At 38.6% G+C, this 15,134-nt stretch overlaps 1 protein-coding gene across 1 annotated transcript in view; it reads left to right on the top strand.

The window, feature by feature from the left end:
* dnah2 (dynein, axonemal, heavy chain 2) overlaps positions 1-15,134 on the top strand; it is a 119,874-nt gene that overhangs the window by 61,689 nt on the left and 43,051 nt on the right. The window contains exons 27-40 of the mRNA XM_060875481.1: positions 708-888; positions 3,323-3,461; positions 3,971-4,188; positions 4,310-4,411; positions 5,550-5,675; positions 5,758-5,868; positions 6,152-6,340; positions 6,742-6,845; positions 8,989-9,178; positions 9,366-9,546; positions 9,690-9,817; positions 12,741-12,893; positions 13,459-13,584; positions 14,632-14,850. Coding sequence (XP_060731464.1) covers positions 708-888; positions 3,323-3,461; positions 3,971-4,188; positions 4,310-4,411; positions 5,550-5,675; positions 5,758-5,868; positions 6,152-6,340; positions 6,742-6,845; positions 8,989-9,178; positions 9,366-9,546; positions 9,690-9,817; positions 12,741-12,893; positions 13,459-13,584; positions 14,632-14,850 — 2,167 coding nt within the window. The remainder of the gene's footprint in view (positions 1-707; positions 889-3,322; positions 3,462-3,970; positions 4,189-4,309; positions 4,412-5,549; positions 5,676-5,757; positions 5,869-6,151; positions 6,341-6,741; positions 6,846-8,988; positions 9,179-9,365; positions 9,547-9,689; positions 9,818-12,740; positions 12,894-13,458; positions 13,585-14,631; positions 14,851-15,134) is intronic.

Here is a 15,134-nt window from a genome sequence, read left to right as displayed (position 1 = left end):
GAATGTCAATAGATGGTAATGTATCTGTGTGTGCATTTGTATATCTATGTCATGTGCAAGGACTGTCTCATCTTTGCACTAAAGCTGGGTCTACCGTTGGCATGGAGACAGTTGCAGCGGCGTGAGGCTGCTGCCATGGTAACGCAGTACACTTAGGAGGGGGTCGAGGGCCAATGCTGTTCACTTTGTCCTTTCTTTTGTTTGCTGCATCTTTCCCGCTGCTCCCCTGCCTCAGTAGAGAGAAAATGGAGGGTTCAGATAGAAATGGAGGTTTGTGCGATTGAAATGGTGCAGAGAAACAGATGTTATTGTCAGCATGAAGACTTCTGTCAGGGATGGCCACTTAAAACTGAAAAAACTGAACCTGGTTTTCTTTCTTGTCCATTGATGTTTTCTTTTTTTTTTACTTTGAGTACCTGGAGGTAATGCTTAATAACTGCATGTGCCCTTCTATGTGTGTGTGTGTGTGTGTGTGTGTGTGTGTGTAAGTTTGATTGTGGAACAAATGTTCACAGTAGTTTTATAGATTTTCCTTTTAAAAAAAGATTTTCTTTTGATGTTGATAAATGATTCATAGAAATAACTATCTACAGTAATCATGCCAAAAGAAAGAATTAACTTTGTGTGTGTGTGCATGTGTGTGTGTGTGTGTGCGCGCATGTGTGTGTGTCTGTCTGTGTGTGTGTGTGTGTGCATTCTTTCTTTAGAGGTACAGAGGAGGTATTCCAGGCCCTGGAGGATAACCAGGTGACTTTGTCCACAATGAAAGCCTCACGTTTTGTCAGGGCTTTTGAGAAAGAGGTGGACCACTGGGAGCGTTGCCTGTCTCTCATACTGGAAGTCATAGAGATGATACTTACTGTCCAGAGACAGTGGATGTACCTGGAGGTAGTCACACAAAAACACACATCAATGACCTACCACCATATTTTACAAATAGGGGGTGAAGGAGCTTTTCCTCAAATTTTATCTTTTTTTTTTCTTTTGACAAACATGACAGTAATATGCATGCATCCCTCCACTCTCATCACTTCCTGTAATGTTTTAACAGAAGTGGACCATTTCTAACTGCTTAGATATATTTTATATACATGTAACTGACAGTCACATGGACACTAGCCAATCTTGGGTGTCTGTGAGCTCATACGCATGTGGAAGAGGACAGATGCATTGCTCTGAGTGTGTCACACTGTCCTGTGATGCATCATGAGTAACAGTTATCCTTCACCATTCCTGGTTGGTAGCTGTCATAAGATGGGGAGACCTGTTGACTAAACTGGGCAGATGGGGATGGGGGGATGATGAATAACAGGGATTTTACATGTGTATAACCTCACATTTGTGATCCATGTAAAAAGAGAATAGTCACAGGCTTCAATGCAGATCCCATAGACTTAAATAAAAAATACTATTAAAAATATTCTAAACATTTATTCAGAATATAATTTGACAATTTATGTAATAGGTTTATATTAGATTAATTTTTTTTTTGTTTGTCTGTATATAACAGTGTATATTATATTCATAGAACATACATATCTGTAAATTACTGTTTGTAGTAATAGCCATATATTTTGTTACAGCACATATCCTTATGTAAATCTGTATATCTGTATATTATGTTCATAGTACAAACACATCTGTAAATCACTTCCATATTACCACTTCATTTAACTTATTTAAATCTTGTAAACCTGTATATCCTGCACTTGCTACTATTGCACTCTGGTTAGACCTAAATTGCATTAATTGCCTTGTACTTGTACATGTGTAATGACAATAAAGTTAAATCTAATCTAATCTAATATATACAGTTGAGGCCAAAATTATTAGCCCCCTTATGAAATTAGACAAAACTCTTGATTTCTCCATGGAAATGACCATTAACAACAAGTGTTTTATAGTGTATTTGTTTCCAAAATAACAAAGACAAAATCTCCACTAAGTTTGATTAGGATATTTAATTGAAATAGTGAGTTGAAACAAGAAAGGGCAAAAATGAAATGTCCAAAATTATTAGCCCCCGGTCATTAATAGTCAATAGTGAACCCTTTCTGAGCCACAACTGACAACAACCTCTTAGAGTAGTTCTTTACTAGGTTGGCACAGGTTTCCTGAGGGATTTTAGCCCATTCTTCCATTGCAAATTGCTCCAGCTGGTCCAAATTACATGGCTTCCGAGCATGGACATTGACTTTGAGCACTCACCACAAATTCTCAATAGGATTGAGGTCTGGGCTCTGTGCGGGCCACTCCAGGACCTTGGTTTTGGTATCCTTCAGGAACTGTTGGACCAATTTCGATGTATGCTTTGGGTCATTGTCTTGTTGGAAGACCCAGCGTTGACCTAAGGCTAGACTACGAGCAGATTTCTGCATATTATCCCTCAAAATGTCAACATAATTTTCTTTTTTCATGATGCCATGCACCCGATTAATTTGGTGTGTTTTGAAAGCTGATTGATTAATTGGGTGTGTTTTGAAAGCAAATATTCACAAGGGGCTAATATTTTTGACCACCCCATTTTCACTATATTTGATTATAAAGCAAGCCTATAAATGTATTTTATATTTCAAAATGTACCAAAAGCTACTAAATAGCACTGGTGAATGTTTGATTATATCAAGTTTTATCAATGCTACAAAAATTGGAAAGATCTTTAGGAAAATGTTCCAAAATTCCTGGGGGGCTAATAATTTTGGCCTCAACTGTGTATATATATATATATATATATATATATATATATATATATATATATATATATATATATATATATATATATACATATATCATACATGAACATGCAGCACACATCATTTTCCAGTATGAACATTCTTACACAAAGATTATAGGTCTTGTTTTTCTTAAAAAGAGCTACCCAAAAGTCTTGCGTATTTTCAGTATGTTCTCAAACTCTCCAGCATATTGTTTGTTGTAAACGAGATCAAGTGGTTAACCAGGCATTCACAAACACATATGCACATCTGTGAAACTTTGCTGATTAAGGATGAGCTCACACTTATACAGACCTCACTTGCTCCTTGCTTCCATAAATAAGCCCCATATCTGCAGAGGTAGAACAGCAGGTTTGTAGTGCTACATTAACCATGACACCAGTACCTCCGGCCTGATACATAAACAAAAATACACAATCTAACATGATTGCACAAACATGCAAAGTAGGGCAAGACTTCAGATCCAGCTGTTCTTTTAGCATAGATGGGAAAAGCATAGTAGCTGTCAGACTAAATATCCTGTGTATGTGTGTCTTTGTATACACACCTGTGATTCCTTTCACTGTTCATTTCTTACTCTCTCTCAGAACATCTTTTTGGGAGAGGACATTCGTAAGCAGCTGCCACGTGAGTCTGCTGAGTTTGATGACATCAACTCTAGCTGGAAGACCATCATGAACCGACTAAACGAGGACAAAAATGCTCTGAGAGGAACAAAGCACCCAGGTTAGAATAAAGGGTTGAGCTGCATCACATTTGGAAATGCTCATGCACAGCAGTTTGTAAATGGAAGGAGAAGGGTCATGTGAATAAAATACTTTACATTTTTAGGGTTCTATTCTCTCTACACTCTGCTCTAGAAAGACATACAGCTAAGTTTGATATACAAATTGTCATATAGAGTTTATTGTATTTAACTATCTAGCGAATCCATTTATTAACTCATCCAATATTCATGATCAGATGAAGTACTACTTTGTTCTTCAGGAAAAAGATGTCAGAACATATGTAGCATATATTCATATAGTCCTCTCTTTGCCAATTTCTACAAAAATAAAAAATATGTCCACAAATGATCAGATAATCAAATTAATGAAATAAAAACTCTATAATATAATTCAGTAGCGTTTGGTAAAAGAGAAGAAGGGCACATAGTGTTGTTATAAGGGACATAAGAAAGTGAAAGAAAGACATAAAGCGAGCACAGCTCATTAATTGTTCCCTCTCTTTGGCAGGTTTATCTGAGAAATTGTCTGAGATGAACTGTAAGCTGGAGGAAATCCAAAAGTCTTTAGATATGTATCTGGAGACCAAGAGACAGATCTTTCCACGATTCTACTTCTTGTCCAACGATGACTTGCTAGAGATCCTGGGCCAATCACGCAACCCAAACGCAGTGCAGCCTCACCTTAAAAAATGTTTCGACAATATCAAGAGCCTGCGCATCAACAAGGTGCACCCACACACTAAACTTCCAGATGATTAGAGAGGTTTTCCTCATTATCTTCCTATTACATGTGGAGAACAATTTAGCAAGAATACTCACAATAACTAATCTGTGTGTGTGTGTGTAGACGGGACTCAGCGGTACGAAGTCTGAGGCTGTTGGGATGTTCTCTGCTGAAGGGGAGTTTGTGGAGTTCACTCATCCTGTTCTTCTAGAGGGGCCAGTGGAGGTGAGCTCAGAACACTGCTACGGCAAACACATGCGTTAGCAGCGTTCAGACTGAAATGAGGAAAGAGATTAAATGGGGGATGAGGCAGAATTCGCAAACCACAGAAGTCTGAGCCAGCAGAAAATGAACAGGGTGGAGTGTGGTATCTTTTTTTCTGAGAAACATGAAGCACTGGACTTTTGCTACACTATTTTCTTAGTGTCAGCTTGTTGCTCACAGTTACGAAAAATAAAACATTAATCTAGCTCATATTACCATTACATTTCTTCCAAATCATATAATACCAGGACCATCCAAAAACTGCTATATTTTTGGCACCACACTGACAAGGGTGAAAAGACCAGTATGACTGCTGCTTTACTCAGATTTACAGAAGACTCACTTCAGTCAGTCACCCTAAATTTAGGTCATTTCTATACTACAGTATTTAATGAATAACTTTATTTAATGTTGAATCTGGGTAATTTACTTAGGCTTGTTAAGAAAAACATGTTTAGATCTCATTCGGCCAAGTACCAGTTTAATGTTTAGGTATAAATAAACATTGAATTGAAAGTAGTAATTCGAGTAACAGACAGGAGTAATACACTACATGGCCAAAGATATATGGACACTTGACCAATTACATCCAGATGTGCTTGTTGAATATCTCATTATATATTTAGTCCACTCTTCTGGGAAGGCTTTTCACCAGATTTGGCATATGGCTGTGGGGATTTGTGCTCATCCAGCCACAAGAATAATAGTCAGGTCTACCACTTATGTTGAACAAAAAGACCTGGCTTGCAGTCACCTCTCTAGTCTATCTTAAAACTGTTTAAATTGGTGTTGAAATCAGAGCTCTGAGTGAGTCCTTCTACACTAACCTTGGCAAACCTTATCTTTATGGACTTTCTTTGTCAATCTGGTATATGTTTGCACTAGACCTTAATTTCATTGAGGGGAAATTTTAATTGTACTGCATACAGTTGTTTGTGTCCAACTTTGTGGTAAAGGGATGAGAAAAAGGCCCACATAGGCTTGTGATAGTCATGTGTTTACATACTTTTGGGCATTTGGTGTATATCCTGTCTTGGATCGCTTCTTGTTAGTATGTATGTATATATGTTAATGTGTGTGTGTGTGTGTGTGTTTGTAGGCATGGTTGTGTGATATTGAGCGGGCCATGCGCGCTACTCTGAAGGATTGTTTGAAGAACTGCAACGTGGCTCTCAAAAAGATGAAAGACAAAAGAGACAAGTGGGTTAAAGATTGGCCTGGGCAGGTGAGTGACTTTATACATGTCCGTCTACACAAGTGTGTGCTTGTACATTTGAAAATGTAAAATGTACACTCTTTTCATGCAGATGCTGATAACAGCTAGCCAGATCCAGTGGACCACAGATGTCACTAGATCCCTGATTGCATGCAAAGAGATGGCAGACAAATCAGCACTAAAATCCATGAAGAAAAAACAGGTTAAATAAGTGACTCTCATGGGTGTTTTCCTGCCAACACACTGATTGATTTCCTGTGGCACAAGCACAATGACTGACTGATGTCTTTGCCTTTGTTTGTGTTGACTTAACTAGTTTTCAGACTCAAGGTCACTAATTTAACGGATATCAGAACAAAGGCAAAACTGCATCAGATCTAAGTGTTCATGACATAATCATAAATATTGCACCACTACATGGGTGTCACACAGTGCAGTATTACAGAGCAGATCAAGTGTTACGTTTTGTCATATGTCTATTGTAGGTGTCCATGCTGCATCGCTACTCTGACGCCATAAGAGGAAATCTGTCCAAAATCATGCGCCTCAAGATTGTGGCCCTGGTTACAGTAGAAGTCCATGCCCGTGATGTCATTGATAAATTAGTCAAAGCCGGCTCCTGTGACATGAATGCTTTCGACTGGCTTTGTCAGCTCCGCTTCTACTGGGATAAGGTGAGAGAGAGTGTTTGATTATAGAATGAGGAGGAAAAAGTGGATGGAGATTGCAAACAAACAACACCCCCATAAAATATTATGGTTTTTTTTCTATATAGAGTATTTAAACATGTATAGCCTGTTAGTGGTATTATTTAATTAATATTTTTTTATTATTGTTTTATCATAGTTCATGATTGAAATTATTATTATCATTATTATTTGCATGTTACTCATAAATTCAAAGATTTGACTTACTAATTGTGGTTTAATCGGTTCATGTGCTGAATTGTTCGTGTTATTTTGTAATATTGCTGTATAGTACTGTACAAATAAGGATTATTACTTGTATACCTATTTTAGTGAGTATAAAAAAAAAAACTAATCAAAGCACCATCTGTATGCATGTGTGTCCGCAGGAGGAGGATGACTGTGTTATCAAACAGACCAATACACACTTCCAGTACGGTTATGAGTACCTGGGCAACTCAGGCCGCTTAGTCATCACCCCTCTCACCGACAGGTACTGTAACTATGGCAACATATCTGTTTTCGCCTATGAAAGGTAACATTGGCTGGCCTGAGAGCTGAAGCATTATTGGGTTCCCTGGGGCCTAATGGCCTTCCTGCTCCTGTTTTAAGCTGCTTTGGTGCACTGCTGCCACTGCTGTGGGAGGAGTTTTCCTAAAGTCGTTTTATGCATTTGCTCACCCACACAATAAGCTGTGGTCAGTATAAGCAAAATACATTTTATATCATACTCATTTAGGGCACTAAATTAGTGTACAGTACTCACATTTTTTGTGTTAGATGTGTCAGGGATGTGGTAGCTTAGTGGTGAAGGTGTTGGACCTCTGGTCAGATGTTCAAAGCTCGGGTTCACCAAGCATCCACTTCTGGGCCCTTGAGCAAGTTGTATTAAAATAGATGAGATAAACTGTAAGTCCCTGTAAATAAGGGTTTCTGCCAAATGTAAGGTAAATATTGCATTTTTCTATTGGGTGCTTTAAATTCACTCTGAGGCTCTGCTTTGTAACTACATTTACTGGCAAATTTATTAGGAACACATACCCAATTACAGTCAATAGTAGTCCATTGGTTGCTATACAAAATATGTCATCCCATCTTTGCCATCTCTATCAGGGGACTTCTGAAGACTATTTGGGTGGTAGACCGCTCTTAGCACAGCAATACCACTGACATGAGGTTGTTAAACATGCCAGTGTTACAGCTGTAGTCCATCAACTATACTGTGGTCTACCACCCAAAACAGATCAGAAACTGTACCATATTCAAGTAGTCAGACACTAGTGAGAGATTTAGAGACAGAGAACATGGTGCATGGAATAATAGCTATATTTTGTAAGACCTGCACTCAATTCCTACTGCTCATGATAGATTCATAACAGTGCCACACAGCGCCTATAGTGGTCTGTTACCTCTGAGGTATGGTGTACTAACAGATATGTGTACCAGATAAAATAGACAGTTAGTATAGGTGCAAGGCAACATGTACCTTATCAGTTGATTCAGTATATTTACTATGTTCATCAGAATATTGTGGTGTTTCATTTTATTATAGATACTTTATTGTTCTGTAGTTAATGGTACTGATGATGTGAATACTGCAAAATTGTTATTGTGACATCTTTTTCTGAATAATCATTAGCATTTCAGCCACAGATCAAGGCTATCTACAGATTCAGAAACATTACATCTTATTACTAATGATCTTTAGGGTCAGCATGAGCTAACATTCATAGATGTTAACAGTAATATTATGAGCTGAAATGAGACTCAATGGAAAGCTGACAATGGCAGCAGAGCAAATCTGTAACAGCGCGATAATGAACCTTCTTATCTGAGAATGAGAGAGAGGGAGAGAGAGGGAGGGAGAGAGAGAGGGAGGGAGAGAGAGAGAATTATTTACCACATTTGGGCAATATTCAAATCCTAAGACATTTTTGACACCTTTCAAATTTGATTTGATCGAAAAGAAAGATGAAAAAATAAAGAGGGACAGACATGTTTTGTTCTTGGATTCTGGGATTTGGTGTACAAGCATTACAATGGGGGTGTGAAGATTCTTCCCTACTATCAATTATTCATGGATTTCACATGGGAAGTGAGAGTCAAGAGTCAATGGCTGATTTTTATTGCATCCTTTAGAAACAGTAAAATAGCACTGAAAAGCGCAGCTGCAAAACGATCTTCCATGAAATGAAAGGAAACATCTAATCCTGGCTTATGTTGATGAGCACATGGCATCCTAAACCCACTCAAGGACATAGAGAATGGGCATACAGTGTCTGTCTTTGAGTGGTGTGTGTGTGTGTGTGTATCTTGAGGCATGTGTGTGTTGATGTTTCTGTATGAATGAAATTCTCTTAAACTTAAAATACTTTTGAGAACAGCCACAACATGCTGTTATACTGCGTTAAAAATTCTTTGTGTATTGTATATATTAAACCATTTGGATTGTACATTGTATGTATTTGAGAGGGAAGAAGCTACTGTAAATTAATCAACAAAAGATCTGGTTGATAATTTAAAGAAAACTGTATCTAAATGTACTGTTCTCACTTCTTGGTGTACCAGTTTGTCTATAAATGCTCTTGGAAGGACTTGAAAGCAGAGTGAATAATACTGAGTGATATCTTCTATAGATGCTATATGACGCTGACCACAGCTTTGCATCTGCATCGTGGTGGCTCGCCTAAAGGTCCTGCAGGAACAGGAAAGACCGAGACAGTGAAAGACTTGGGCAAAGGTCTGGGCATGTATGTCATTGTGGTCAACTGTTCTGACGGTCTGGACTACAAATCCATGGGGCGCATGTATTCCGGTCTTGCTCAGGTTCATGTTATTAATATGTAATAAATACTGTATAAGCATTTTATAAATGCAACATAGCATAATCAAGAATATATTAGGAATTATCTTGACACATAGCATAATGAAGTTTACAGATTATGTACTAAATGAGTGTGTGTTTGGGTGTGTGTTTGTGTGTGTGTGTGTGTGTCTGTCTGTCTGTTTACAGACAGGGGCATGGGGTTGTTTTGATGAGTTTAACCGCATTAACATTGAGGTGCTGTCAGTAGTGGCACAGCAGATCCTGCTCATCCTCTCAGCACTGTCTGCAGGATTCACCAACTTCATCTTCGAGGGCAAGGAGATCGGCTTGGTCTGGTCCTGTGGCATTTTCATCACAATGAATCCTGGTAAATAATGCTCATGGAAATTTATTGTTAACAGTGTAGATAAGAAGCCATGTTTATTCTGTAATTTTATAAAAAACTTGATTTAATCTATGGTGTTATTTCTATGATATATCTGTATTTGTGTGTGTATGTGTGTCCTCTAGGTTATGCTGGTCGTACTGAATTGCCTGATAATCTGAAGTCCATGTTTAGGCCAATCTCTATGGTTGTTCCGGACTCAACCCTGATTGCCGAGATCACTCTGTTTGGAGAAGGCTTCAACAACTGCAGGGTGCTGTTGCTTTCTATTTCAGTACATTTTTGTTTTCCACTAATAGATTTATAGGGTGATTTGGTGGGTCATATGCTGGTAAAGAAAATAAAGGACACCCCCCCAGCCACCATTGCAACCCAAAAAACCCCTTAAATGCTTGTTTGAAAAATGTCTCTTTAGACACTGATTGTTTCAGCCATGTTTGTGTTGAAAATAACACCAGCTTGTCACAGGTTTTCACAAAGGTAGCAATTACTATCAGCCTTAATAAATTAGAATAGGTGGTTGATTGCAATAATCAGTGACCACCCCCTTGATCTTATTATAGGTGCTAAAAGCATCTTTGGCAAAATTGTGAGTCCATTTTCACACCAAAATATGGTTTGTGGTGCTGTAGAAATGACAGTAGATATATGAGACAAAATGTGACAAGGTATTTAGGGGTTGGTGCTTTCTTTCTTTGCTAGGACATGGGGTACATGTTTAAAAATACAGTATGGATACAAATATACATTTACAAATGATCTCCAAAAAGCCTCCTTTCCTCAGTACTCTAAAATTAAATATAATAGTATTAAAAAAGATTACATATGTCTTACCATTATATGCATTTCATATTCCTGTATCCGTTTATGGAGTTTATCTGGATCATTTAGATAAACCAGATAGTTTTGGGGAAGAGGTGAATAAGGTACACTGGTTGGAAGGATAACCTTGAGAGGGATAGAGAAAAAAGGATCCTGTGAATAATTGCTATTTTAGTGCTATTTACTAAATCCACTTTTTATAGGATGCCTGTAAGAGAGGCCTAAAGATCATGAATAGAATTAGATCATTATCAGAGAGGGAGCTGGACAGAAGGTTAGTGTTTGGTATTAAATTCGGCTTTGGAGCTGGAGGGGATTGAATCAGATAGGCAAACACAGATGAGTCTAGTCACACACACATTCACAGACATACACCAGGAGGCAGAGTCCACTGTTGGTTTACTGCTGGCACACAGCATGCATGCTCTGTGTGCATGTCTGTGAGTGTGTTTGTGTCTGTGTGTATAGGTGGGTGCATGTGCAAAATGCCTGACTGACAAAGCTCAACAACACATTGCGTGTAACGCCAGCTCCCAAAACACACACACTCATGGCCTGCTAGGCACAAAATCCCACCCAGAAAATCCACTCAGAGCTCCCACCTGCTCCAGCAAACATTGTCCTAATGGAAAAGCCTTATTTGTTGGGGCTGTGCACAAGCCCAGTTAGCTGGCAGAGAGCGGGAGAGGGGCTCTGGAGATTGTACTTGGAATAACATGTAATATACCTGAGATTAAGAGCAGCAGTACAGGGTTGAGCATCATGTCTTCCACAGATCCCTGCATGTCAGTATGAGAGTTTATTTACCCAACACAGAAGCCCACTCTCACTCTGTCCCCTGTTCCCTGTCTCCTTACACAATCAATAATCCCTGTATTATTATGTGCTATTCAGAGGACTATTACCTCTGCAAATGGGAGGAAATGGACATATCAATGTTTTGTCATGTCAGATGGATTGTGAGTTCGACTGACTATAACACCTAAGAGACAGAGAGTGAAAATGATAGATATTGAGATGCAGAGGATAGATGACGAAGAGGTAAAGAAAGATGGAGCAAAAGAAATTCAGGAGAACAGGAAGGAGAAAGGGAGCTGTTTCTTAGCCCTGTTGCACTGAAGTGTAGAGGTCTGGTGTTATGAGCCATGACAGATAGTGGAGTGTGCTCTCCAGAGAGCCATGAGCTTGTGCTACCTGTGTTGGAAGGGTGAGAGATTTTGTCTAACTGTTGGTGAGTGTTAAGGAAAATGAGTTACCCTTATTATAACCAAAGCATAACACACGTCCCAAATATGTTTAATCATGTCTGTAGCAGAAAAACAGTCAAATTTACAGTAACATGAGCTGTTTGTGTGTCTGTGTATGTTTGTAGATAGTGTGTCTGGTGGCTAAGGTAATAAGGCACACAGATGATAACATGGTCCATTTACCTCAGTATGCACAACTCTGCCTCACAGCCGAGGAGGGACTGCAGATTGGGGGTGGTATATTTAAGTGGGACAGATGGGCATTTCTTTGAGCCCAAATATGAATTTAAACATCACTATCTGGTCGAGTTAACATGGAGGATTATTCAAGGTTTAAATATAACTTATATATATATAAATATAATCCTGTTGCGGTAGCTTATTTTAGCTATCTGGCTTAAAAAATTGAAAAATGTCAATATATGAATGTCAGTGATTTTTGTAATGTACTTTAAATGTATGGATTTAAAGGCACACATCAAGATATATGTAATTGTTTTGAACAACATTTTAATTCTGATTAGAATAGCTAGTATATTCAAACAACATTCACTCTGTTATCTTCAGCAGTCATGTAATTACTTTATTGCATCCAGCCTAATAGGCCCTTTGGGCTAGAAAGCATTATGTAGGTATCTTGGCAACATCATGATGTATTGCTGCCTTGGAGGCTCATTTCAAACAATTTACAGATATTTGCAGGTAATTTCTTAGTTACTGAAGCACTGTCTTCTAAGACATTATGTAACAGTACAGGCAGCAAGGCATGCTTTCTGTCTCGGACACATCTGTAGACTCACCCCCATTTCCACATAAGAGCACAAAAACCTGCTTTCTGTCTTTTTACTCCATTTTGTCAAAATGTAATCCTTTCTTTTTCAGCTTCTCACATTTTGAGATCATGTGCTAATTTGTCACTGATATACCTTTATGATTCAGTTTCTCACTGTCTCGCTGTGACTTTTATTGATTTCCATTCACCGTTGAAGAAAAGTAACACAAATCCTTTTAGAAATACTCTTTTTTTTTTTTTGCATCTCAATTTATTTCCACTTCAGTTACATACTCTCACATCATTTTCTTACCCCATCCGTTTGTGTGTCTCAGGTGTTAGCTAAAAAAGTGTTCACACTCTACAGTCTGGCAGTGCAGCAGCTGTCTAAGCAGGATCACTATGATTTTGGCTTGCGTGCACTCACCTCTCTGCTCCGCTACGCTGGAAAGAAGCGCAGAGCCTGTCCTGATGTCGCAGATGAAGAGGTTGCAATGCATACACAACAGTTACATATTCACACATAGAAAACACTGGACGCAAACAGAAAACACGAAACAACAAAAACACTTCCGGGCCTGTAGTGACTTATTCATACTTTACCAAAAGTGCCTTGTTTGTATATGTACGCATGTGTGTCACTGTTGATAGAAATTTAGCACTAAAACTAACGCTTTACACCCTGTTGGGAATATGGGCTATGATAAAAAATGTATCAAAGAGGACCGAACTTGAAAGGAACCTTTAAAAAGACTCCTCTCATCTACCTGAGTACAAACTTTACTTCTGTTTCTTTTTCTGGATTTCTTTTAAATGATCATGCTGGAAAATATTCTTTATGTAAAGTAAATGTTATTCCACAGATTTACCACTACCTTTTGCTCCTTATGTTGATAATAAAGAAAAGAGAGAGGCACAAAAAGAACATAACAGCACATTATGCCAACACACATTATGTCATATAGTGATATAGGAGCAGTTTCTTTTAATGCTTAATTAAAGTTATGTCTAGAGTATAGGTCTGAGAATGGTTGTTTTGTTTTTTTAACCCAGATCCTGCTCATGTCTATGAAGGACATGAACATTGCTAAACTAACCGCCATTGACCTCCCACTGTTTAATGGAATAATCCAGGACATTTTTCCTGTTGTGGAGACACCCACCATCGACTATGGCAAGGTATGACTAGGTGATCACTTTGATAAGAATCAGTTTGTATCGAGTAAGATGACTGTTACATTTCTAGCTTCTACAGACGTGTCGGTATACAGTACTGTATGTTGTCATGTGATATGGCATGCCCAGCATCTTCTGAGCTTACTTTAAGCTGCTGAGGATGTTTTTCTCTCAAAAATGGATGTTTCTCTCTATCTTAAAAATTGTGTAGTGATCAGCAAAGCAGTTCATGTCTAGTTTGAGAAAAGACGGAGTCACATGTATGTCTGATTATTTGGGACATGCCTCAGGTCCTCATTTGTGTACCAGGTTAGTGTGTGAGTGTACTGTACACAGCAGATATGCAGCACAATGCAGATGTGTTGCTTGGTATGTGTCTCATCGCCTACACAGCTCAAGCCTAGACAGGCAGCAACTGCTGCATGCATCAGCAGCAATCAAGTGTGTGAGAGAGGAGGTGGAGGACCAGTATGTAGCCACATTCACATTTACACACGCGTACACAAATTTGCATTCATAGGAACATGCATACGGTGACAGCAGACTTTCCCCTACACCGTCTGCTCTCATCTGTCCATTTTGCTTTGGGAAATTTTTCATTGCAGTGTCATGTCAAGCAAAGAGCTCCACCCTCGAATCTTAATGCTAATGCGTTGTTGCTAAGATGCTTCTGATCTCTTTACTTTTCATGCTTCTGTACACGGTTAATGAGGTAAAAAAAAAGAAATGAGCGAGGGATTGAATTAGAGGTAGAGTGCTTTAATGCCTTTGTAGTAATCTGGCTCTGAAGAGTGTGTGTCTCACTCAAGGGGGTGCTGGGATTGTTTATGGTTATTAAGTTTGAGACATATTTTTTGCCGGTTCATTTGTACTTGCTGATCAGTTTGGGATTCAAGTAATAATGTTGTACAGTTCTATTATCCTCTTAAGGAATCGTTAAAGTAGATGATAGAGTTTATTGTTTATTTATCAAACTTATTTATCTGCTGTATGATTGTTAGCTACTGTGTGGTTGTGTAGGTTTTACATGTGTGATTCCTTTCTTTGTAGCTGAGAGAAACAATAGAAGCAGAGCTTCGACAAAGCGGTCTGCAGGTCACTCCCTTCACCCTGACCAAAGTCATTCAGATGTACGAAACCAAGAACTCACGTCACTCTTCCATGATCGTAGGCAAGACGGGCAGTGGCAAATCAGTCACCTGGCAGACCTTAAAGAGCACCCTGAGCACCCTGAATCGCAAAGGCGAACCTGGCTTCAACCTTGTCCATGTGAGTTTAAGGACTGTTAAAAGTCCACTGCCCGTTTTGTATTACACCCATATCTAACATACAGCATTAATTCAGTTTTATTCTAGGCCTTTGCTTGTGTTTTTTGAAAATGTTAATTTATTGCTTTTCATCATCTGATATCTAACAACAACACACTGATTGCGGAAACAAAATACAAAGTGCTCAAGCATACACAAAGCATGAAAAAGAATTTGCTCGTTTGCACACCATCAAATAACATGTCACAATAACACACTTTACACATTTACTCTCGAAATGTCTTA

The sequence above is a fragment of the Tachysurus vachellii genome, chromosome 7, assembly GCF_030014155.1.
Source record: "Tachysurus vachellii isolate PV-2020 chromosome 7, HZAU_Pvac_v1, whole genome shotgun sequence".
NCBI lineage: Eukaryota > Metazoa > Chordata > Actinopteri > Siluriformes > Bagridae > Tachysurus > Tachysurus vachellii.
The sequence above is the reverse complement of the archived record's forward strand: the minus strand, read 5'-3'. Positions and strand labels throughout refer to the sequence as shown.